Source organism: Motacilla alba, chromosome 3 (assembly GCF_015832195.1).
Source record: "Motacilla alba alba isolate MOTALB_02 chromosome 3, Motacilla_alba_V1.0_pri, whole genome shotgun sequence".
Taxonomy (NCBI): Eukaryota; Metazoa; Chordata; class Aves; order Passeriformes; family Motacillidae; genus Motacilla; species Motacilla alba.
In genome coordinates this window covers 91,360,019-91,383,640 of record NC_052018.1, presented here as the reverse complement: position 1 = coordinate 91,383,640, position 23,622 = coordinate 91,360,019, and the positions used below count along the sequence as shown (strand labels likewise).

General features: G+C 44.8%; 1 protein-coding gene across 1 annotated transcript; it reads left to right on the top strand.

Annotated features, from left to right (window-relative positions):
• Positions 1-90: 90 nt before the first annotated feature.
• On the top strand, positions 91-22,129 carry RD3 (RD3 regulator of GUCY2D). The gene is made up of 2 exons (XM_038131690.1): positions 91-10,310; positions 18,049-22,129. The coding sequence occupies exons 1-2, from the start codon at positions 9,949-9,951 to the stop codon at positions 18,344-18,346; spliced, it is 660 nt and encodes a 219-aa protein (XP_037987618.1). The 5' UTR covers positions 91-9,948; the 3' UTR covers positions 18,347-22,129.
• The last annotated feature ends 1,493 nt before the right edge of the window (positions 22,130-23,622 follow it).

The window sequence follows — 23,622 nt, the reverse complement described above, 5'->3', positions numbered from 1 at the left end:
TGGTGCCAAAGGTGAGGCGGGAAGGGAAGGGAAGGGAAGGGAAGGGAAGGGAAGGGAAGGGAAGGGAAGGGGCCCCCGGACAGCTCTCCCAGGCTGGGCTTGGGCACGGCTGCCTGGATCATGGATAAGCACTGGGTAACTGGTTATATAAGGACAGGCAATCGAGGAGAAAAGCATGGTTTATGCTGCCTTATGTTTATGCCACATTTAAAATCTCTCTGATTAGACACTTGCCCTACTAAGTGTGTGTGGTGTGGAAGTTCAGTGTTTGTCAACCCCAGTGAGGTACCACGATGGTCCATCAGACAACTTCTGAGTTATGGCAGTGTAACTAAGGCTAGAACACACTGTGCATCTCCTAGTGCTGATACATTAATTAAAATCCATGTGAGGACAGCGCTGTTCATGCTAACAGAGACTGCTCTCTGTGCCCGCAGGTGGGACATGCAGCCATTGCAGCGTGGAAAGCGTGAGCTTTCCCAGAGCTCTGCCAGTGCTGTGGATGATCTCAATAAAGACAGGCTTAAGTTTTCAAGCTGTAAATTTAGCATTCTTCTTTTGGTTGCTAATTGTAGAACAATGTATATTTTTAAGTAGCTCTTGTCTCAGTGATCAAAGTTAAACACTGGTCCTGGTGTTCTGCAGTACAGCGAAAACTCTGCAGTCAGAGTGGGACTTCAAGGACCTTCGGTCAAGATTCTTTCTGGTAGATACCGTAACTGAGGTTCAGTCCTGAACAGAAATGTACAGGTGTCTGTTAAACTGCATTCTCACCTTATGATGCAATGAGTTACTCCTGCTTTCCCAGAAGAATCAGTCCTCAGTCTGAATGGAGAATGCACATCTCACCTGCCCATTTTCACAGAATTTAGTGTGGTCTTCACCACAATATATGAATTAAAAAAACTTCAGAGAACCTGACGACAGGTGGAATATGCCTTTGGGTCAGAGTTTCAATCTCTTTATATAACTCTATGTATGAATATCTGCAGTGAATGACAGTATTAGAAACTCCAATCTGTGACATTACTGCCCCTTTAATAACATTGTGCAGTTAGTAGTAGACTAGAGAAAGATGGGCTGGGGATCTCTCAGAGTTTTAATTCTGAAAGCTTTTTGTATTGGAGCCTTCCATCAGATGGTATTGCAGCTTTATTGCAGAATACTTTTTTTTTTTTCTGGCTGTTTGAATGATTTTAATAACAGAAAAGCTCTGGGTCTGTGGTACCTTCTGAAATCTCATTTATACAGCTGAATGAATGGTGAAGAATACTTTGCATCCCTCTGTCCTGACTGGAAACCTGGCTTTGTAGTCTGCAGAGATCAAAGCAAGGTATAGAATTGAAGGTGTGTTTGATCCACCATGGCAAGATCTGAGCAATATATAGGAGTTTTAATAACAATTCAAACAGAGCAATTCATTGTGCTTTAACTTCCTGTCTTCTGTAGGTTTAGGTGACAGTTTAGTGTATGACAGAGTGCTTTTATGGTTGCTAGTAGAAACATTGTTTCAAGCATGAGTGAGATACAGGCATGAAAAAGAGTCCTGTTTTTCAACAAAGTGAACTCATTTGCTTTGATAAGTAGACAAACTGCAAAATACTGCTCTGCTTCATGAGCAGATTTGAGTAGAACCCACCTTTTTCTTTTGCAGATAAAAGATTATGTTGTGTAGAGTGCCAGGCATTAGGAGAGCTCCAAGCTATTGGGCCCTTCCTTCACTCTTTCTTTAAGACTGGATTTTCCTCTGGAATTAATCAACAGAACTCTAGTTTATTTCAATGAGGCAAATCTGTTTTACATTTGTGCAGCTTTGCTGTAGATCATGAAGCTGTACCTGATAGATCAGCTACCTTTTCTCATGGTGTTTTGGTTAGTGACTGAAAAACATCTTTCTCATTCATACCTGAACTCGGGACCCAGTTTGCACTGAATTCTTGTTTCTTTACCCCTCTTGCAACCAAAATCCATATGTAAAATGCATCAGATACACTTGTTTTCTAGAAGATTGAAGCTCTAAGAATGTGTTACAAACTACACAAACACTGGGAGAGATAAGAGCAGTACTTTTAGTGTGTTCTCAATTTTAAAGGCTTTCATGACAAAAGCCTCAAAACCTTGTGAGGGTTACCAGCTGTAGAAAATGTGATATATTCATGTATATCATCACTATTGTGGTATTTCCAGAAGGCCACTCAACCTTTCCTTTGGTAGAAATAGTACTACTTTTGTTTCTTTTCTGTCCTGCAGCACTTTGGTTCGCTCTGAGTGTCCTCCTGTCACATTTACCTAGCTGTGATTTTTAGTCATGCACCTTCACTAAAGGCTTAAGTGACTCGCAACTCTCAGCAGACAAAGAGCCAGTCCCTTTCTGTAGTGCTGACAGTGCCAAGCCTGCTGGAGAAAAGTGAATTCAGAGCAGGGGCTGCACGCTGAACAGCAGCACGGCTGTCACGCTTTTTTGGGAGCGCCTGTTGCTCAGGAGCAGAGCTGGGCAGCAGCAGGAGCTGTCAGCCCGGGGCAGGCAGGTCGGACCGTGAGCGCAGCCGTGCCGGGGACAGACGGGCATTGCCTGGCATGCAAGGGCCTGCTGGGTGCCACAGTGCCCTGTCACAGCTGGCTTTGCTCCTGGACACTGCTGTGAGGCTGTCCTTAAACACCTGCAACCATGAAGGCTTGACAATAAGGTTGCATTTAAAGCATTCGCTTCATCCCCCACACTTCTGTTATTCAAAGCTCCTTGCTACTTGGAACAGGGTTATGTACCTGGAAATGTGTTAACCACTGTGAGTTTCAATTTTTTTAGTCCAGAAATAGCTTGTGTCCATCACAGCAGGGGAATCAGTGTGCTTATGAAGCAAAACACAGGTTTTCCGCTGTGGTCTATAAGCAGACCCCTGAATGTCCTCCAAAGTTCTCTCTCTTTATTCTGCAGGTCAGAATGAGGAATGCTGCTGTGTTAATATCACGATATTTGCGTTGCTTTTAAATTTCTTGATTGACAAGCTCTACCTACTGCTTTTTCAGCATTAATTGCCTCATAGCATCTCAGGCTGAGGTTATAATAATTTCCACTGAAATTACAATCACGTGGCAGGTAGCTGTAAACACCTTAGCCTTCCATGTCACTGAACAAGAAAGGAGATTCCAGACGCATAGCAAGTAGAGTTCTTTGGGCCCTGGTAAGGTAAAATTCTCTGTATGGAGAGAATAATGGCAAATAACTTTAAAAAAACCCACAAAAACAAACCATAGAATATCCTGAGTTGGAAGGGACGCTCAAGGATCATTGAAGTTTAGCTCCTGTACATGCACAGGACATCCTGAAGTGTCACACCATGTGCCCAAGAGAGTAGTCCAAATGGTTCTTCAACTCTGTCAGGCTTGTTGCTGTGACCAGTTCCCCGGGGAGCCTGTTCCAGCGCCCAGCCACCCTCTGGGTGAAGAGCCTTGTCCTGGTATCCAACCTAAACCTGCCCTGACAGCTTCAGGCCATTCCCTTGGGTCTGTCACTGAGCACCACAGAAAAGAGGTCAGTGCCTGCCCCTCTGCTTCTTCTTGTGAAAAAGGTGTAGACTGCAGTGAGGTCTCCCCTCAGTTTCCTCTTCTCTGGGCTGAACAACCCAGAAAGTGGTGGAGAACAGAGAGCAGGGATTCTTTTACAAAGCTATGGTGGACTATATAAATAAAATTGAGAAGGTGTTGGCAGCAGTTTCTTAGTTAGAAGTTGCTAAGATTCTTTGGAACAAAATTAAAATATCTTCATCACAAGAGAAATAGGTTTTGAGGTTCATCTTTGATGCTGTTGCTACTTAATGCTTCTTCATGCAGATAGAGCCAGCAGCATAGCCATGACCACAATTTCTGCCTGTGCAGCTGGTTAAAAATTGCATCAGTTAGCACAGAATTCAGAGATGGGTGTAGCCAAACCAATTTCAATCTACCTGTGAGTTGCAGTCAGGCAGGTACTTGATACCTTTTGGTATCTGAAGGACACTGGACTTTCCTGGACAATGTAATCCAAATGTTACTAAAGAGGTAAATAATTTAAAGATAATTTTAATGTGCTCTGCAGTTTCACTTCATCTCTTTTCCCTGTGACTATGTGTCTTCCAAAAAGTACAGTTGTGGGGACAATTTGGAGATTGGACCCACTTTGGAAATAAATTTCCGTTTGTTACCCTGTGATCTGGCATGTGTGGAAAAAGGCTAAGTAGGTATCTTGCATGAGCAAATTCTGCTCTCTGACTGTAGCTATAAGGAACTACCACCCACAAGAAAGGAGGGAAGGCATTTCCCAGCTCCTCAGCCCAGTTTGTTGGCATGCTTTGACTGGATGATGATGGATTTCTTGGAAATCTGTCTACGGCTGAGCGGCAGCCTTTCTATTGACATCACTGGATTATGGATTAGGCTTCTATCATGTAACCCCTTTAAGGCTTCTCCTTCTGCTCCTATACAATCATCACACCCCCAAGGCTCTTGAGAGTCACACAGGATGGTCAGCAGCACTCCTGGACTGTGAAGGCAAAGGCAAACCATAGGAGACTTGTCCAACAGAGGACATACCTTTATAGCGAGTCCTAGTCTACTCTCATTTTTTCTTCAAAATGCACATTTCCCACCCTCTGCACACTCCTCTCCTATCCTGGAGGGCACTACAAGCTGGGGGCCAGGAGAAGGATCAATGGAAAGGAATTTTTTATTCTCAGAAGGTGATTTTCTGTACGCTAAACCGGCCCTGCTGATTGACTCATGGTTTAAGGCTGTAACAAGTCTTAGCAAGTGGTGATGCAGCCTGCAAGAGCCTGGAGGAGATTGTGTCTGTCAGGTTGTATGAACAGCCTCCAGTTGGCCAAAGACCAGCCAGAGAGCAGGCCAAGGAAACAGACTCCCTTTGCTGGTGAAAGGGCTAGGAAGGGCTGAAACCCTGTCTAAAGAAGGTGAAAAAACAGATAAGGCATGTGAATGTTGATATTTCTGATGATTCTTTGGTGCGTTCTTTGGAGCAAGAAGAGGAAATCACATGGGGAAACATGGGAGAAGGTAAAAACGTGGAAGATGAGGTGAAATTGTTCAGAACATGCCCTGAGAAAAAAATGGAGAAAGCTGCAAAGTGCGTGAGGAGAAAAACGCAGGAATTGCTGACAGTGTAGAGAGCGGTGTAGGAGTTTTGAAGAAAGGCAAAATGAACAGGAAACATTTACATAAAAAACTTTCAGTGAGACTTACTAAAAATTACTGAAACTTGAAGCAACCCCTCAGAGACTGTGAGGGAGAGAGATAGAGGGAGAAAGCCAGGTATTCCAGACTTTAGCATAGCTAAGGGAAACATATGCTTAAAACTCTGTGAGGTGGGTGGTCAGACTTGCAATCAGCAGTGACCTTCTAGACAAAGGTCTAGGGTCAATGACACCAAAGTCTCAAAACCTATGTCTGTTTCTGGGGTGGAACTTACATAAACCCCTTGGAAATTTTGGTTGAATAACACCAGAGTAGTTCATCAACTGGATTGTGTCAGCTCCCAGGATAGCCTTTTAGAAGGAATTAGAAAATGGACTAATTGGGCAACAGAAAGATCTGTATTCAGCTGGGGCAATGTCTTTTAAAAATAATTTTTATATGAATGCTTGCAAAGTGTAAATTTGTCCTTTTCCCCAGTAAGAAGGTCAGGCTGTAACTTTTGCCTTTCTTTAGTTGTCCACATCTTGCCAACAGTCCTTTGAGTTTTTCCACATGGGAAAGCCATTTTGAGTCAGTTAATGATTAGCCTGCCTGTGAACTTTAAATTAAAACCAGCAGCCACAATTAATGGAGCCCACAGTATCTTCTGCAGGCTGCTAAGAGCAGTAGTGGGAAGAGTGGTGGCTTGTTGAGCCTGCTAAATAGAGATGGCCAATTGCCAGCTCTCAAAAAGAGGAGATGATGGATGAGAGAAGGGGAAGGAAACAATCTCATACAAACAGGACTCCCTTAGGAGCAGCCAGCACAAGCTGCCAGTGTGCATGAAAAGCTTGCATGGGATTTTCCTTCATTTGAAAACAGGCCATTTCAACTGCAGGTGAGGTGCTTTCCTTCCTTTATAGTCTTCTCATCTGGAAGCAGACTTTTATGGCAGTCAAGTGAAAGCCCCATTTGGGGTCAGAGGTATCCATGTTCCCACACCAAAAGCAATTCTGCCTTTTACCAGAGCTTTCTGAAAGCTCTGGGACTGGGCAAAGCTCAGGTTCAGCAGGCCTTGGTATCAGCAGACAAGGTATCCAAAATATTTTTCTGTTTCTTCTCTGTAATACTAGTGCTAGGTAAAATGGTTCTCATGCAGAATGCCTTGCTTTGGGGGAGACCTGTGGAACTAAAAACCATAAATGCAGTAAGAACAGCCCAGGATCATGCAAAATCCAAGTCTCCTTGCTCTCTTTCCCAGTCTGACCATTAAATTCCCCTCTTGCTCCTCTTCTAATGAAACAGCTGGTGAGCTAGGAGTAGCTGGAAGGGCATTCCTCAGCTTCGCAGTTGTAATGCTTTATGCTGATTTACCCCTAATGCCACTGAATTCAGCAGAGTTAAACCAATGTGAAACCAGGTCATAGCCAGAATTAAAATACAGAAGGGCATGTTCACCTTCAGCAGATAAAGGCACAAACAGAAATAATAATGGTACCTGTAGCAGCTTACAAAAACTACTGTCATCACAGAAGCTGAAAAGATACAGGAGATTAAATTATTTTCAACAGCTTGTGGCCTCTTATGCTCCTCACTTTTGTGAGTGATTCACAAGGGTTGATCAGACTAAAGAAAAGGTCTTCGCCCTAATGATGTGTGATGGTGAGTGGAGGCCACCATGTAGCAAGATCCAGGTACCCACTGGAGTGGCAGGGTCACGGGCTTGAAGCTGCGAGTGCATCGGTTCCAGCCTGAGTCTGTTCCTGTGGAAGCTGCTGGCTGGAGTCACCCTGGCAAGGGACACAGAATGAAGGACTGGCTGCTCCTCTTCCTCCAGAGCACAGGGATGAGGCAGGGGCAGGAGTACTTGCAGCAGCTGCTGGCTGTGACTGCTGTCACAAGGATAATCCCAGCTGACACTCCGGGGCACGGGCAGTCACTGCAGCCATCTCTCCTGTACAAGCACTGCAAACCAGCCCAGGTGCTCCTGTTTGCAGGAATGGGAGAAGACCTGTGCCTCACACTCTGAGGTGGCTGCATCTGTGACCTGTGGAAGCTTTCAGCCCTTCTATGTCTGCCTTCTGCAGAAACCGGTATTGCTTGCTGGGAGAGGTAGGATATGGGACTAGAGAAACTAGTCCTTTGATGCAGTTTGGAAAACTTTCTGATTCTAGAAAAGTCTAAGCATTAGAGCCTGAAATAATTTCAGATGTGGGACACTGTACAGACTATCCAGCTTTTTGGAGCATTTTCCTTTAATGGTGTGATATATTTACATAGTATGAACATTTTGGAAAGACAACAGGCTACTTTAGGATGAGTGAATGATGCATGGAAGCATCTTTTCCTTGCAGTCATGGCAGAATGCTGTTGATCATTTCTCATCCAGGGAGTCTGGGAGCTCATGGCTCTCAGCTCCAGTGAGAGTACTGTGTAGTTATGAGATTTTGGTGATTTTTATTGTCACTAAAGGCCCTAGCCCCCAAGGTGGAAGCTTAAATGAAAAGCATATTTTTCTCCATTTCATGTCTGTGTCCCAGTCGTGAGGATTTGCTCAGGCCCGCAGAAGCAGACTCTTTAATCCTTTGGCCTCATGTTAACTTTTGACGCCATGTCCTGATTGGGCTGCTGCCAGGAGTTGCCTTTCTGTAATCCCAGCTGCAATCATTATTTGTGCCACCCCTGCTCCCCAGGGGCTAATGGAAGGGAGCAACAAGGCACGTAAGTGCACTGCGTGAAGAAACAGATGCTGTTTTTCTCCTGTTCAGCTCCCTAGTGCCTGTTTTGGATTCTATTGTGTTTAAATACAAGTACAATAGGTAATAACTTTGTTCCATGCATTGTCCTCCTGAAGGAACAACATGAAGGGATTGGCTGGGTGGGGAGTTAATTCCATCTTTTTCTGAGCTGATTGATGCAGTATGTTCTGTCTGCTAAGTGCTGGGTAACTCCCCAGCAGCAGAAACCTCTCACTTGGAAGTAATAATAGTTTAAACCTTGGTATGCTTCTGCTTCCCTTTCAGAGCAGCCCGAGTTGCCTCGGCACTGGGGGTGGTGCTGAAGGAGTGCTCGTGCAGCAAAGCAAATAATTGGACTTCAGCTTGTAGAAAGTGGTGTAGCCTCTGCTGCAGGCAGCAACACATTTGCTAAATAGTGGTTAAAGTTCTGTTTGGTCTTGTAGCTCAGGCTCCTGTGAGTGCTGCTCAGGCAGGGTGAGCTCTGCTGCTGATGCTGCAGCAGCAGCAGCAACAAACCTACCCAGGTGTGCTTGGTTTGTGTGGCAAGGTTTTGGTAGTGATGGGAGCTGCAGCAGTGGCTCCTGTGGGACACTGCCAGAAACTTCCCTCGTGTCTGACAAAGCAAATGCCAGCTGGCTCCAGCAAGGACCCACTCCTGACCAAGGCTGAGCCCATCAGTCCAGCTGGCAGCACCTCTGGGATAACAGGTCTAAGAAGGGAAAAAACAAAAGAGCAATAGCTGCTGGGAGACAGAAGTGAGGAGAGCAACGGCTCTAAATACTGCAAGGTCAGTGGGGAAGGAGGGGCAGGAGGTGCCTCAGATGGTGGAGCAGAGATCCCCCTGCAGCCCAGGGTGAAGGCCATGGTGAGGCGGCTGTGCCCCTGCAGCCCATGGCGGTTCAGAGGGATGCAGAGATCCACCTCCAGCCCATGCGCAAAAGAGGTTGTGACCCCACGGGAAGACCACAATGGAAGAGGCTCCTGGCAGGACCTCCTGGAGAGAGGAGCCCATGCTGGAGCAGGTTTGCTGGCAGGACTGGTGACACCACGGGGAACCCACACTGGGCAGCCTGTTCCTGAAGGACTGCACTCCCTGTGAGAGAGCCAGGCAGGAGCAGTTCATGAGGAACTGTAGCCCATGGGAAGGACTGACACTGGAAAAGTTCATGGAGGACTGTCCCCCATGGGAGGGACCACACACTGGAGCAAAGGAAGGAGGTGAGGAGTCCTGCCCCAGAGGAGGAAGGAGCTGCAGAAACAATGTATAGTGAACTGACCACAACCCCCATTCCCTATCCCTCTGTACTGCTGGGTGGGAAGAGGTAGAGAATTTGGGAGTAAAGCAGAGCCTAGGAAGAAGAGAAAAAGTGGGGGAAGGTGTTTAAAGATTTGGTTTTATTTCTCATTATCTAACTGTGATTTGATGAGTGATAAACTAATATACCCACGTTGAGTCTGTTTTGTGCCTGACAGTAATTGCAGAGTGATGTCTCTGTCCTTATCTCAAACCATGAGCCTTTTAATACATTCTCTCTCCTGTCCAGCTGGGGAAGGGAGTTATAGAGCAGCTTTGGTGGGCACTTGGTGGGCATCAGCTTCAACCCACCACACCAGGTCACTTAATCCTGCCTCCTCTCTAAGGATCTCCTGGCTAGAATGTAGCTCCCAGCAATCCTTTGACTCTGTGCATTGAGTTTTTCCAGGTAGGGCTGCTGCGAGGTCGTGCCCTCCCATGAGGGTTCAGCCAGGCGAGCCCAAGCCCCGTGTGTGGGCAGGAGAATGCTTCCCCAGCCCAGCCTGGAGCAAGCAAGGCATCCTTGTAACCTGACTTAAGGTGTCAGGACTGTGACTCATTTTAATTACACGCTGAGCGGAAGCCAAGGGTGCCTCTTCACCCTCTGTCTCACCCTCTGAGCCGGCTGGCTGCTACAAGTGAGATTTCTCAAGGTGCCCAGCACCGATTATTTCCAAGTGGTTAGCCAGTAGCAATTTTAACAGCAGACTGGAGGGGTGTGGGGGGAAAAGTGTTCTCAGCTGAGGTGTGTTGATGATGGCACTATTCTTTTTCTCTCCCTCTCTACCCTCAACCCACTCCCAGCAAAGACAGAGCATTATGTCATTGGCATCCTGGTTCAGGTGGAATGAACCCCCAAACCGCATTTCCCAGAGGAACCCCACAGAAATGGTGGTGGAAACGCTCATGATGGAGCTGAGCTGGCAGATCAAGCAGGCAGAGAAGCAGCAGCGCGAGCGGGAGAACGAATACCGCAAGATCAAGACCGGGGTGGACTACGGCTGGCTGGTCAGCTACCCAAAGCACAGCTACGACATCAGCCCCGGAGAACGGCTGCAGCTGGAGGACATGTGCACCAAAATACATCCTTCCTACTGTGGGCCTGTCATACTCAGGTAAAGGAAAAGATGCGATGATAAAGAGCTTTCCTTTCCTCCTTTCCTCTTTATGATGTGTGAGGAGAGAGTGAGAGTTGCTAGGACCAGCAGAACCAAAACTTGGCATCCTGTACCATGAGTTGTGCTGGGATAGTGTCTTCATGAAAGAAGGGAAATGTTTTAAGTTTCTAATGTTTTAAGTCAGTTTAGCACAACATCATTTTCCCCGAGAAGCTACAGAATGCTGTTTCCCTCTGATATTGGCTTGAGTGCTTCATGCTCCTGAGTAGCTAGAGCAGCGTTACCTTGCCCAATGAACAGGTACCATCTCAGTATTGTGATGGCTTTGCTTTTGCTTAAAAATTTAGAATTGTAGAGAAACTGAGGTTTAAAGGGACCTGTAGAGGGATGTAGTTCCACCTCCTACTTGGAGTAGGGCCACCTTCAAAGTTAGATCAGGTTGCTTAGGGCCTTGTCCTGTCCACTGTTGAATATCTCTGAGGGCAGAGGTTCCACAGCCTCTGAACAATCTCTTTTGGTATTTCCCCCTCACACTGGAGCCTTCATTCCTGGATTTAAGCTGTCCAGCAGGTCTCTTGAGGCACTTGTCCCCAGTGTCCAAATGAGCCTAAAGGTGCGATTATTTTTTTCAGCCTGTGAACCAGGTGCTTCCAAAGAATGTCTCCCTTCCCTACCCTCCTTCTTACCCTAGACATGGAGTCATGGGATGCAGGTGAGGACGAGTTGGTTTGAACAGCCAAGTGGTGCTTCTGATTTCTGCAGTGCAGATGTACACGCAGCCTCTCTTGCTGTTGAGCCTTTCAAGTGCTATGCTTAGGATTGCTGCCTGCCAGCTGAGTGACCTCCTGAGTGACCTCAGCTGAGTGAAAATGCCTTTATAAATGGATCTAAGCCTGCTGTAGCATGCAGACTGGCAGGGAAGGGTGTGGCTCTTTTCCTTTTGGAGGGGCTGTTGTGAGATAAACTCTTGCGCTTGGCACAGTGAAGGCAAACTTGGCAAAGTGAGGAACGGTGACTCTGCAGTGCACCTTAGCCAAAGCAAAGTTGTGAAATGGGCCTTTATAATCAACTTCTCCTGTTCCAACATGTTCTTTAGTTGGGATTAGAGTGAACACAGCCCTTGCAGGACATATACAAGAGGGCTCTCACCACCCTGCAGGCCCTCACTGCGTGTGCTGGCTCCTGTTTTCCCTTGAACAAATGGATCTATGACCTCTGAATTGCAGCTGTAGAAGTGCTGGAAATGGCTGGTCCTCTGTCCTTCAGTGGATGTAGCTAAGAAAGAATGCCAAAATTACCTCTCTAGCCCTCATTTTCCCTGGGGCTGAACCTTGGAAGCAACCTGGCCCACAGAGCCTTGGCTCTTGCAAAGGTTGCCATGATGGCAGAATTTGGGATCGTTCAGTGACCAAGACCTCTCCAGTGGAAATTTGCTGGGAACAGCACCTGCCTTGTGGGTGTATAACTCCAAGCTATGCTGTAAACAAGCCACTTCAAACCCTTGGGATTCAGAGCTATCTTTACCACCCCCAGGGCCACTGAGCAAGGCCTGTCTGGCTAACAGGTTATTTCCATGACAGCAGGCTTGGTTGCTGGAGCAGAGAGGCCCCAAGGTTCATCCTCGTCAGGAAAGTATTAAGCTGAGCCATACACAACTTGCTGCTCTGCTATTTATTTTTTTAATTGATACAGATAATTTAAGATGTATGATTTTAGTGCAGCTTGTAATGGTTGTTCACTGTTGTTCAGGATTCAGCATACTGATGGCAGTAGATAAATGTACTCAACAACGTTGGTGGACTCTGTGTGGGCATGATTGAAAAAGGCTAAAACCATCCTCTTAAAACTCCTCTTACAAATAGGGTGCTGTCATAAATTGTATTACACTATGATTTGAGAAGTGGCATGTTTTACAGAGCTTGCATGGTTAGCAGAGCCACACTAGAAAAACCCTGAGGACTTCATAACCTTTGTTGGTTCAGTTCTGCGACTGAGAAGGGGCTGTCACAGGTACAAAAATGGTGGAACTGGATTGTCAAAGGTCTGGCTGATGTGATGAGCAGTCTGTAAATCACAGAGTGGCCAGTGGCTTCCGTGTAAGGAAAAGAGCAAAGGACAAGGAAGCAAATGCAACAGCAGGGACAATTACATCTCATATATAGCATCCAATTTACTGTGCCTTGTGACTGGGAGACTTTTGGAGCCACAATATCCATAATTGGCCAATGTGGACTTTTCTTTCAGTTGTTTAGGTTGTGGGAGCTTTCTCTTTTTGAGCACATGTAAATTTATAACATTTTGGCACCCTGTGGCAGAGCTCCACTCCAGAACAAAAACTCTGTTACAAAAAAAACTGTGTTTTGCTTGTCTTAAGCTAATGTGTCCTAGTTTTATTCAATAATTCTTTCATCTTGTGTTGGAAATGTTAAGAGTTGACCCCTCTTCTTTTCTACCTTCTAACTGAGAACTCTGTCATTCTATGGAATTTTCATTGCTGGTGAGGAAACAAAGAAAAAGAATGGGGCTTGCCATGTTAGGAGAAAGAAAGAAAGAAAAAAAGAGTCTGCAATTTAAAAGAAAGACAGCCAAAACTGGATAAATTCTCTTTTCGGAAAGTGAGATAAGATGGAGATTTTAGTAACTTCCCCAAAATTCTACAAGATGAGTATAATAGGAATGCAATGAAACCCCCATGTTTCCAGTGAAGTACTTTAATAATAAGATCATTGCACTGCTGATGTTTTCTCTCAAGTACTCTGTGACTTCCTAATATATAGCAGTGTTTAGAAAAATCTTCCACCAAAAAAAGTTTGTGAGTTTGAATTGGGAAATTCAAATGCAGAGGGTGTACCCTACCAAAGTCCTTGGCTCTGACTGAAATAGTAATCTTGATCCTTTCCCTTCCATTTTAGATATTTGAAGAGCCGAGGTCCTTTTTGAAGTCCTTTTTGCACTCGACAAGCACGTAATTCTCAAATAACACAAGTAGCAGGCATCTTGCAAGACTGCAGAGTTTGTGTTGTGAGACTCTGAGTTTGGAGTCAAAGCCAGAACAAAATATTTTTATATGAGTTGTCAGAGATGTCACTTTGTTCTCTAAAGGTCTAAATGATTATCCAAATTGTCCTTTTGTGTGGGTACGGGCTCATTTGCTGAGAGGCAAAGTTTCTCCAAATGTGTTTCTTTAGATGTGGAGGAGGCTGGAAAGGAGCACTTCACAAATGAAAAGGGTTTTTTTCAGCTCCAGATTGCCTATTTTGTATTTTGGGTGAATAGAAACTTCTCTTTGAGGCTCTTGGAATTCTGGAAGGATTCAAATACACTGCAAATAGTATCAGATATCTGGAGACTGATTCACCTCATGCAAATAAAGCCATTGCATTCAGTTTTGCTTTAGGTTACTGGGTTAGAGATCGCTGTTTATTTAAAATTAAACCCTGGAGCCAGCTGAAGGAAATGACAGTGAGTTTGGTGAGGCCTGTAGTATCTATCTGCCATGGTTAAGCTGAACAAGTAGAATAGTATGTTGCCAACAAAAAATGCTAGATTTTTCCCATCTTTACTCAGAGCTTTAACCCTAGTCAGAGCTAGCTAAAATCTCTTTACTTTATTTCAGTTTCAGCAAAAGTGAAACAGTTGGTTTCTGTCCTCCTGTGCCCAGAGGGAAACAAAAAACTCCCTAGTACGGAAATGTAAACCTGCATTTTGGTGATCTGAGTTGTTATCAATATCATAGGCTAAGGACTATAATTTTATAAGGATTGTGTATAGGTGAAGTGGCCTTCCTAATAAGACTTAAGGTAAGACAAATGACCAAAATCAGAAATTGATTTATTTTCAATTACAAGCTTCAGTTTGAGGTGATGTGACATGAGTGTTGCAATTCGTGTGAATGCTGTAATTCTTTGAGAGTCAAGGAGCCTTTTCTAGCAGAGCTGTTCGAGTGTTATCCTATAACCAGAATTACTGCTCAAAATATAGATTCAGGAGTCAGCAGCTAATTATTAGCACTAAGCAACCCCACATTTTCTTTGAATAACTAAATCTACTTAGAGCTCCCTGTTTAGACGGGCACTCAGGAATACCCTGAACTATAAGCACATTGTTTAAATCCATGGACTTTCATTGGATTTAACGGGTCTTTAAAGTTCAGGCTGTACTTAGGGAACCTACTGTACAGGGGACCTACAGAATAACACAGGCAGGTGACAGTGCTTTAAAAAGCAGTGCCAGTATGAGCCAAGCACGGCAGGATTCTTGAAATGTGACAGCCCTATAAAGCAATGAAAGGGTCACAACTTAAAGGACAAATTTGTTTGAACTGTGATTCAAACACTGCCTGGACTGGAGAATGTGCTCATCCCTGTGCATGCCTATTCATCCTCCCCAGATCTGTGCTGGTTCAAGGTGAGTTTTTGTCACGTCTCAGTCACATGCGTGACGTGCATGATGTATTCCAGGAGAGCTACCAGCACTTCCAGAGCTTGAGCCACAAATAAGATAGAGAGGTCTGCTTTTGTGATGAGTAAGGAAACCCTCTTGAGGTGTTTCTGGACATGGTTGTGCAGTTGCCTAGTTTGAAACTATCCAAAGCAAAAGTGTAAGGGTGTTAACCTGTGGTAGGAGACAGATGAGCCTTGTGCAATTTTGTGTTCTTGACCCCGCTGAGCAGCTTTGTGTGGAGTTTGTTTCCCAAGATACAAGGCCATACTCCCTGATTCCAGTGGTTTTCTGGTTTTATATACTGGCTGTTCTGTGCAGAGAGCCAACTGCTGAAGCATCCAGCACATCAACTGGTGTTCACTGATACCTGGGGAAGATGGCTTTGGTTATGTGTAGGTGCCTGCAGCAAAACCATCTTTTTTTTCTGATACACAGACTGGTTTAGCTGGAGCTCAGCCCTGATAACCTGTCCATCTTTTCTGCTGAGAAATATTTGTGGTGTGCACTCCTTTAGGACTTCCTACAGGAGCTTGTCCCTTACACAAACGTGCTGGTACTGAAGTTAGGTGGGCTTTAATAAAGGGGTGAAGTTAGCTCATCCTGTTAGGGGAGAAAAAAGGATCCCCTTTCTCTTCTCCATCAGGATCAGGGTGACTTTCCATTGTGTGACTGGCAGACAGTCTTTTGGATTGCTTTCTCTTTGTTTCTTAGACCTGCTCAAATCCTTACGAAGTAGTTTTCATGTTGGTCCTGAAAAGTTAGAGGTAAATCTTAACAGCAAAGTTGACAAAACTAAGCTGAGTGCAAACAGGCAGATAGCTGTGCAGGTGGAAAGCTACCCTGATTTCAGAAACCTATTTCAGCTGGATTGGTTGGGAGTGTTTTCAGCAACCCAGGGCATTAGCATTAGAGCTCTCTGCTCAGGGGGTATATTTGCTGTCATATCATCCATTTCCCCTCTCGTACCCAGAGCCAGGCACCAGCCCAGTAATAGCCTGATACTTGCTGCTCCCTGCTCTGGAGCCACAATCCAGCAGTATGACACACAGCCTCTGAAAGTGGAGGCAGTGATGAGACCCTTTGGGTGCACAATTGCCAATAGAAAAGAGGAGGACCTAATTATTTATCTATCTATCTATCTATGTATCTATATATATACATAAAATATGATAGCACCTCTCTTTAAAACACACATTGAGATAAAATAATGGAATGCCTCATTTTAGTTCACCTCTGCAATAGAAATCCTTTGAAGCTGCTTTCCCTGGTATAATAATAAGAATATTGTGAAGACTTGAGTTTCTATGGACTCACCTGTCTATGCTTCAAATAAGATAAAGGGAAAAAATGTATTTATTGTGAAAACTGTATTTTGGGCTCTTTGATAATGCAACTGAAGTGTCTCCTCAAAAGGCAGAAAGGAAGTTTGCAATGTCCTATAAATCCCAGTTCCTGCTGTTGTCCGCTAACCCTCAGCAAGAGATCGTCTCTTTCCCTTCCAGGCTCTGCACAATCCAGTTTGGCATCACTGTGCCGGTACTTAAATACGCAGCATGAACTACAGCAGCATGAACCTAAGAGGCATTTTGCACCCAAATGTTCAAAGCTTTGAGGTTTTTTTTGTGAGGGGGCAGAGGAGGGAGATTAAGAATTCATCCAAAGCAACTGAAACAGTTAAGGAACATTTTGGTGACTTTGGAAGGTTTTGTGTCAAACTGCTCTGGCTTGACACTGGAAGGGACTGGTACTTCTGCTGACACTGAGTTCCCTCAGCAAGCAGAATTGCTGTCCCCACAACTGTACCTGCCAGTACTTGCTGGGAGAGAAATATATGGGATACAGTAGGGTGCCAAGATGTGTGGCCAAGTTCAGGCCTCCACAGTTGGAGTCAAAATACATAAACATACAAAAAGTCTTTCTGGTCTCTCTTTGGCTTGCTTTCTGTCCTTATTATCTTGGGTATCCTTTGGCACACCATTAAGCAATGCAATTCCATATGTGCTAAACTCCTTCTTACATTCCTGGAGCTTTTCAAAAACCCAAGAGACAATATATTGATTGTTCTATCAGCTTCTGCTGTATTGGGCTCATTTAAATACAGTCCTACTGTTTTCCATCCTTGTTCAGTTCTGTTGGAGGAAAATATCAAAATGCTTACCTTATACGCTTTATCTTCCCTGCAGTACAAATACCTGGCTTTTAGTGAAGTACTAGTTTAGCTCTGTGTCTGCTTGCAGGTATAATTTTACCTTAAGGACTGATTATTTATTAGAAGAGTAGCCATTACCATCTGTCACAAATGTGTACTATTACAGAACAATCAGAATATCTGTGTGACCAGAGTGTGAGCCTTGGAAGTGGCTCCCACCCTCTCCAGGCTGGACAATTTACCCAACAAGGTGTCAGGAATGGCGTGATCTCTTCATTGCTCAGCCTGTGGCCCATTTAGTGGCTTCAAGAAAACTATTCTGCCCTGCATCTTATCTTTCTCACCTGCAAAATAAACAGTGGTGATTCTTCACTTCCTTGATATTAAGCTAGGCTAATAAAACTTTTTAAAAATTCCATTTTGAGCTCTTTGCTGAGAAGGTACTGAAATAGTTCAGTTATCTAATTAGATACAGCATTGTGTTGCCAACCAAGATGTTTTCAGCTGAGCCAGTCCATTATGTTACAGAAATTCATAGGAAGATGAAACACCATGGAAAGTTAAATATTGAAAGACTACCACACGGAGTGACTGGATTTTCCTTTGTCTAGAGGCCATTGGGTAATGCTGTTGGGAACAAGAATGGAAAACAGGGGAAGTCATGTGGGGCTTTCCCTGGTCTACCTTGAGCTTCTGGTAAGCTGCAGTTCAGGGACTACCTCGAGCAATGACGTGCATTTGGACAATCACATTTAGTCAGCAGTGCTGGGGACATTTTCCACAAACTTGTCCAATAATTTTGTTTCTTAAGCTATTGATAGCATTGAGTTCTGGTTTAATAGGTGGTGTATGAAAAGAGCACTTCCTTCTGCTTCAAACTCGCCTTCTAGCTTTGTTTGGTTCTCGCAATTATTTCTTGTGCTTATAAGAAACAGTGATTCATCTCTTCCTTACATTCCCTGGCTTGCTTGTGATTTTAGAGACCTTGGGCATATATTCACGGCCCCTCCTTGTTGTTGTTCCCTTCTGTCCAGGGAGTCCCATTTAGCAGGAAAGTGCAAGTTCCAAGCCTAGCACAGCGATTTGGCAGCAATCCGGAATTTGATGTTTTTAATCAAAGCTGTGCCTCGACTTTGCTTCCAGGTTCAGGCAAGTGGTTGCGGAGTACGAACCAGAAGCACAGGAAGTATCCCGGCTCTTCCGCTCGGTCCTGCAGGAAGCTGCTGAGAAGATCAAAGAGGAGGAAGAGGCCAAGAAGCTTGCAAAGCAATGGAACACAAGGAACAGAACCAGCCTCTCCTTAACAACGTTTAAATCTCGGTCCAGGATTTCCCCATTCATCAGTGACATCAAGACCATCTCTGAGGATGTGGAACGGGGCACCCAGCCCAACAGGAGGGTTTGGAGCATGCCAGAATTTCGGAACACCAAGGATTTCTGACTCTATACTGAATAAGGTTTTTAGACACTGATCTTTCGAAAGCCCAGTTAATCCTTTTTTAACTCTGCTGTTTCTTCTTTTTTTCCATCTCTCTCTTCCTGCCTGTCTCTGTCTTGGAAGCTGTGTCCGTAGTAAGTGCTGCTGATGCCTCCAGTCTGTGACACCCTTTATTACCAAACATGGTAGCCTTTCCTTTAACTCAGTAGCTATTCAGTAACCTTAAGGACAAGGCTCACTCACTATCTCATTTTTATTACTGCTTTCTTGTGGAAAATGAATTAGTTTTGCTATGTCTGTCTTCTCCCTTTCCCCTCCAGCCTGGATGTAGTTATCTATTAAAACTTTTGGCTCAAGCTACTGAGAGCTGCTGGCTGCACCAATCTTGCTGAAAGCAAGACAGCCACTTAAATGAGTGAGGCTTGCAGGATCAGGCTTGTGAGCTAAAGCTAGTATCTGATTTGGAACTGAACTTCCTTTTTCCAACTAATAGCCTTCCTCAGTGCTGCAAGAAACTTCACAGGTAACCTCAGCACTGCTCTTGATCCGCTTTTTTGCTGACAGTTCACAATCCAACCTGAGTAGAAACAGACCCAAGCTTTTTGAGATTAAAGACCAATCATGTTCCACAACCACCAGTTTATGCATGCTCAAGTTTCTTGAGTACTTTCTCTTTTGTGCAGACAGAACCCCCAGAACTTTGCACCTGCAGAGTAGATAGAAATTTATCAACCTGCTGTGTAGATACACAGGTGGATACCTCAGTGATGTGTCAAGTGCTGTTCTGGGGCCTCAGTGCTCTGTGTTGCTCAGCTAAGTGCTCCACCCTACACCCCAGAAATAAATCAGAAATCACCCTACACCCCAGCAATTAATGTTTATGGCCAACCCTGAAAGAGGGCTGAAGTAGAGCATCCATGTGAAGGGAATCAGCATTTATCTCCAGGGCTCTGTACAGTGGCAACAGTTGAGATAATGTGAATTTTTTGCTGCTGTGAGTGACTGAAGGTAGATGGCAGATGAAGGTTCTTCTAAGACCTTGAAGAGACAGGAAAAAGCCACTAAGGAAAAGCTGCTTAGGCCCTAACTCAGCATTGGCAGGGAGAGCTCTCACCAGCAAAGGAAACAGCAGGGCACTCTGTGAAAGTCGAGTGTCCTGCAGAGAACCCAAGGGCTAGGATGCTTTGTGGTGACCAATGGGAGATGGGGAACGAAGAGAGGGATTTGCTTGGATGACTGGTTTTTGGGGAATCATCTCAGTGGGGTATAGCCTCCTGGAGGACCCTGTAGCTTTGTTGTTCTTTTGTCCGTTTCCAGCAATTTTTCCCTGGGGATCTTTGCAACAGCATGTGGGTTCTACAGCCAAGATTAAAACCCTCTGAAGCTGTGCCAACCCTGGGAAGAATTCCAGTACATGAAATCTATCCTAGACTAGAAATGTGCAGCTTCTTCCAGAGATGGAGGAAGGCAGCATAAAACAAAGATCAACATCAACTCTTTAAGAGCTCTCTGAGACTGGGATTCTGACTCTTCCTCTCTCCCCTCTGGGCTATGTAAGATTGAAGACAAGGCTTTCTTAGTAGCAGCAGGCTGCAGTTTCTATCCCTTGGTAAATATTGCTGCCAGCAACCCTCCTAGGGACAGAAAGCAGCTCACTTTTAATCAAAAATCAGGGCTTCCAAATACAGCATCCAGTTTGGGACAGGCTATTCCAAGTTTAGGTCAATGAGGGAGAGTTTAAAGCCTTCTGACAATCAGCTTAGTGTTTTTCAGCCATATGTCCTTGTGAAGTAACGTGATTGCGTCCATGAAGTAAAAACCAAGGCTAGACATACTTAGCATAACCTTAGCTGTCTAGAAGATGTAGGATCTCTAGCAAGGGGTCACCACAATTTGCAGAAACAATTCTAGTTTGGAAAAGAGTCAGCCATATTTTTTTATATATATTTGCAAGCTACTGTATGGTACTGAAGATGGGCTGAGATGAGTCCATGAATTTAATGCTGCAGCTCTGTATTCATTTTATTTGCACTTATGTTCTGTTTGACACCTTCAGTATTGACTGCATCGATGTGGTGTTTGATGGGCTGCTGAGAGACTTGGGACCTTCTGACACAATGCCACGAAGCTCTTTGTTACAGCACAGTGTCAGTGGTGTGCTCACTCTTTGTTAAGGAGAATCAGCAGTAAGTACCCTCCCTGCAGCAATGTACTAAGCCAAGGAAATCACTGGCGGGTGTTCACACTATCACAGTAGCCTGTGATTGTGCTGTGTCCTTCATTAACAGCTTCCAGCTGGCAGACACCATTCTCCTGCAGCCAAGGAGACAGAGCTGACCTTTGGTCAAAGCCCTGCATGTTATGGAGGCCAGGCTGGGGCAGTGCTTGCGACAGCAGTTTTGCCTCAACTTACTTATAATTTATAATTCCACAATAAAATGTAATCCAAACTCTTGAACAGTATCTCTCTCCCTGTACCACTTCTGGAAGTTACACTGGGCTCACAGTAGGATCTGATGGTAGAGGGATATTCAGATACCAAGATATGAGAGATCTATTCTTACTCCATGCTATCTAGTACTCTTACAAGGGTAGAAGTAGTACCATGTTTGACTGCAGCCAGCTGCTTGGAGACTGACTGAACTCCTGCATTGTGCATGCAGCATCAGGTACTGAAGCAGGGCTGGGAGGTGATCAGGGCGCACGACTGCTGCACTGCTTCTGGTCCTCATTTTTCTTAGAAATGCTGTACACTCAACCTTAAATGATCCTTTGGTCTCAGCATGCAGCAACAACTATGCGCTCATGTTTGCCTTGTCCTAATTCCACATTTGGCATGGCTAAATTAGTGTCAGTTTAAATGAGGAGCATGAAACTCCTGACTGTCCCCACCTACTGTGCTATGGTCCATGGCACTGGGCACACACAGCAGGCTAACCAGATTGTTTCTGGCTAAAGCCAACCCAAATTATCCATTGCAGGTGGCTCACAAATCATAAATCTGGACTAATGGCGGTCTGAAACAAACTCCCATGAAACTTGTGTAGTGTGAAGATAAGTCCTCATTGGTAACTGTCTGACTCTACTGCTCTGTTCCTCCTGGGCTGCACTATTTGCTAGTGCAGAAAAACAAAAAAAATCTCGATGAGACCCTCTGATCTGTTTTTAGCACCTCCTGAGAGCTTGTCCTGTGTCTTAATTCTCTAAGGAGAATGAAACATTAACTATCAGCACATCATCATTAACAAGCAGAAGTGAAGTGAACAAGAATTATTCTAAATCCTCAAACTTTCTTTCAGAAGGCTTTTGGTATCAGCGCAGAGCATCACTGATGACCCACTACTGACAGTGTTGTGCTGTCCAAAGGACATTTGTCACACCCAGGAAAAAGCAGTCCTAGACTTGCTATACCTGCTAATAAGTAATGGCAGCAGCAGCTACACTGCTCAGCTTCCAGGGGCTGGCACTCCTTAGATTCACTGCTCTCCTGAGGGAGGCTGTGCAGCCCTGCTCCTGTGGCTTCTAGAGATGAGCCTGGCCACGGGCATGCCAGCCAGAAAGGATGTGCAGGCAGGAACTGAGGTTCCTCACCCACAGCAGCACAGAGTTCAGGCGGTTGTCATGCCACGGGGAATTGGAGTAAGCTCTGAGGGAAATACCTGTCTGCTGACACTGCACTGTTTATACATTTCAATACAGAACCTTAGAGAATTAAAGCAAAGCTGTGGAATATAAACCAATTTATTTGTACTTGTTGTCTTTAATTAAAGGTCTCCTGAAATATAATCTGTCTATATCTAGCCAAACACAACAGCTGTTCCACTGCCCTACCGTGTATGTATCAAAGCAGGAAGGCACGAATGCTAAAGGCACTTGATCTAAACAAAAAACCTCCATCCTCTCTCTACAGGCTACACATGCAACTGCCCACCTTCTGTCTTGCTACCTCTACAATCAGATCTCAAGATACAAGGTGATAAATAAGCAGGATTAAGCAATTGCAAAGGTCTGAAGTTCTCTGAAGCTACTTGGTCTGCAGATTCAACTTTGAATCGAAGTCTTCATCAACATCAACGTGCTTCTGAGCACGTCTTACATTAACCAGTATTACCACAAAATGAGATGATAGGAGAGACAAAATGGGTGTTTTGTCTCCAGATGCTTTTGAGTCACTCTGTTGATTCCATACCTGACCCTGTGTACTGGAACACTTTAATATCAGCAGATGGCCCCAGAGGCTCAGAGCTCCCTGTGCTAAGCAACATATATACAAAGCATGCATGTGTTTTTAACAAAAGGGAACCATTTTTTCCCCCATGAGGTATTACTGCAGCATGAATTGCATTGCTTAGCACACTCTTCACATCAGACAGATGAGTGGTTCCAAAAGAGGACTGTGTGAGTACAGGGGGTTAGTAAACCACAGTGCTCTAGACACAGCCTATAGCACAGAGTTACTCTTTGCCAGAAGCTGTGGACAAGCAAATCTGTGTTGTTGCTTACACTACTTCCCCCAGACACTGCTATAGGCCTCTCCCAGAAGGAAAACTACAGTTTGACTGAATGGCCACTCTGATATTCCTGTGTCCTGCTGCACCACCCTGCTAAAGGATATGGTACTGTAGTTTTGCCCAAAAAGCATTCTTAGAAGAAATGGACTGCATCAGTCACAGCCTTCTTGGTGTGCCCTGCAATAGAGGAAGGGCTACTAGGCCTCCCTCAGTCCCACCCACCTGTGCCAAGCAGAGACATCATAGTTTCAGTGCCTGCCTTTTCCTGGTACTGCTGTCTGTGTGTGGGCTGTTGGCACAAGGGACCTCTTGTTCCCTTTGCATGGTCACACAAGCCATGTCTCAAGCTAGCTTACATCAGAAAGATGCTCTGCTGGCCCTGAGTGCTGGGTCTTGGGCCCAGGTCTCCCAATGGCTGCCAGGTATTTTCTGTGCGTTTCCTGCACAAAGATATTCTCAGACAAAGGGAAAATCCCTACAGATGAAATCTTAGAAAACACAACAGAAAGGTGAGAAAGAGGCCTGCAATAGCACACTGTATACACTGTCACTGGACACTTCATAATATTATAAATGTTTAGGGTCCTGACTAGGATTATCCCATACAGCATGTTACCTCTATATTTCAGCCACAGACACATGTTGCCTTTACCAAATGAATTTAATCTAACCCAGGAGCAGAGACACCAAAGTGAGGAAAAGAGCTTCTGTGTTTTTGACATCAGAGTATCTGCTCTCAGAATGTAATTACTACTGCATCTGTTTACT

Coding starts and splice junctions, on each gene's coding strand:
- RD3 (XM_038131690.1), top strand. CDS start 9,949: ATGATGGCACTATTCTTTTTCTCTCCCTCTCTACCCTCAACCCACTCC. Junction 10,311..18,048: donor TGTGGGCCTGTCATACTCAG/GTAAAGGAAAAG, acceptor CTTTGCTTCCAG/GTTCAGGCAAGTGGTTGCGG.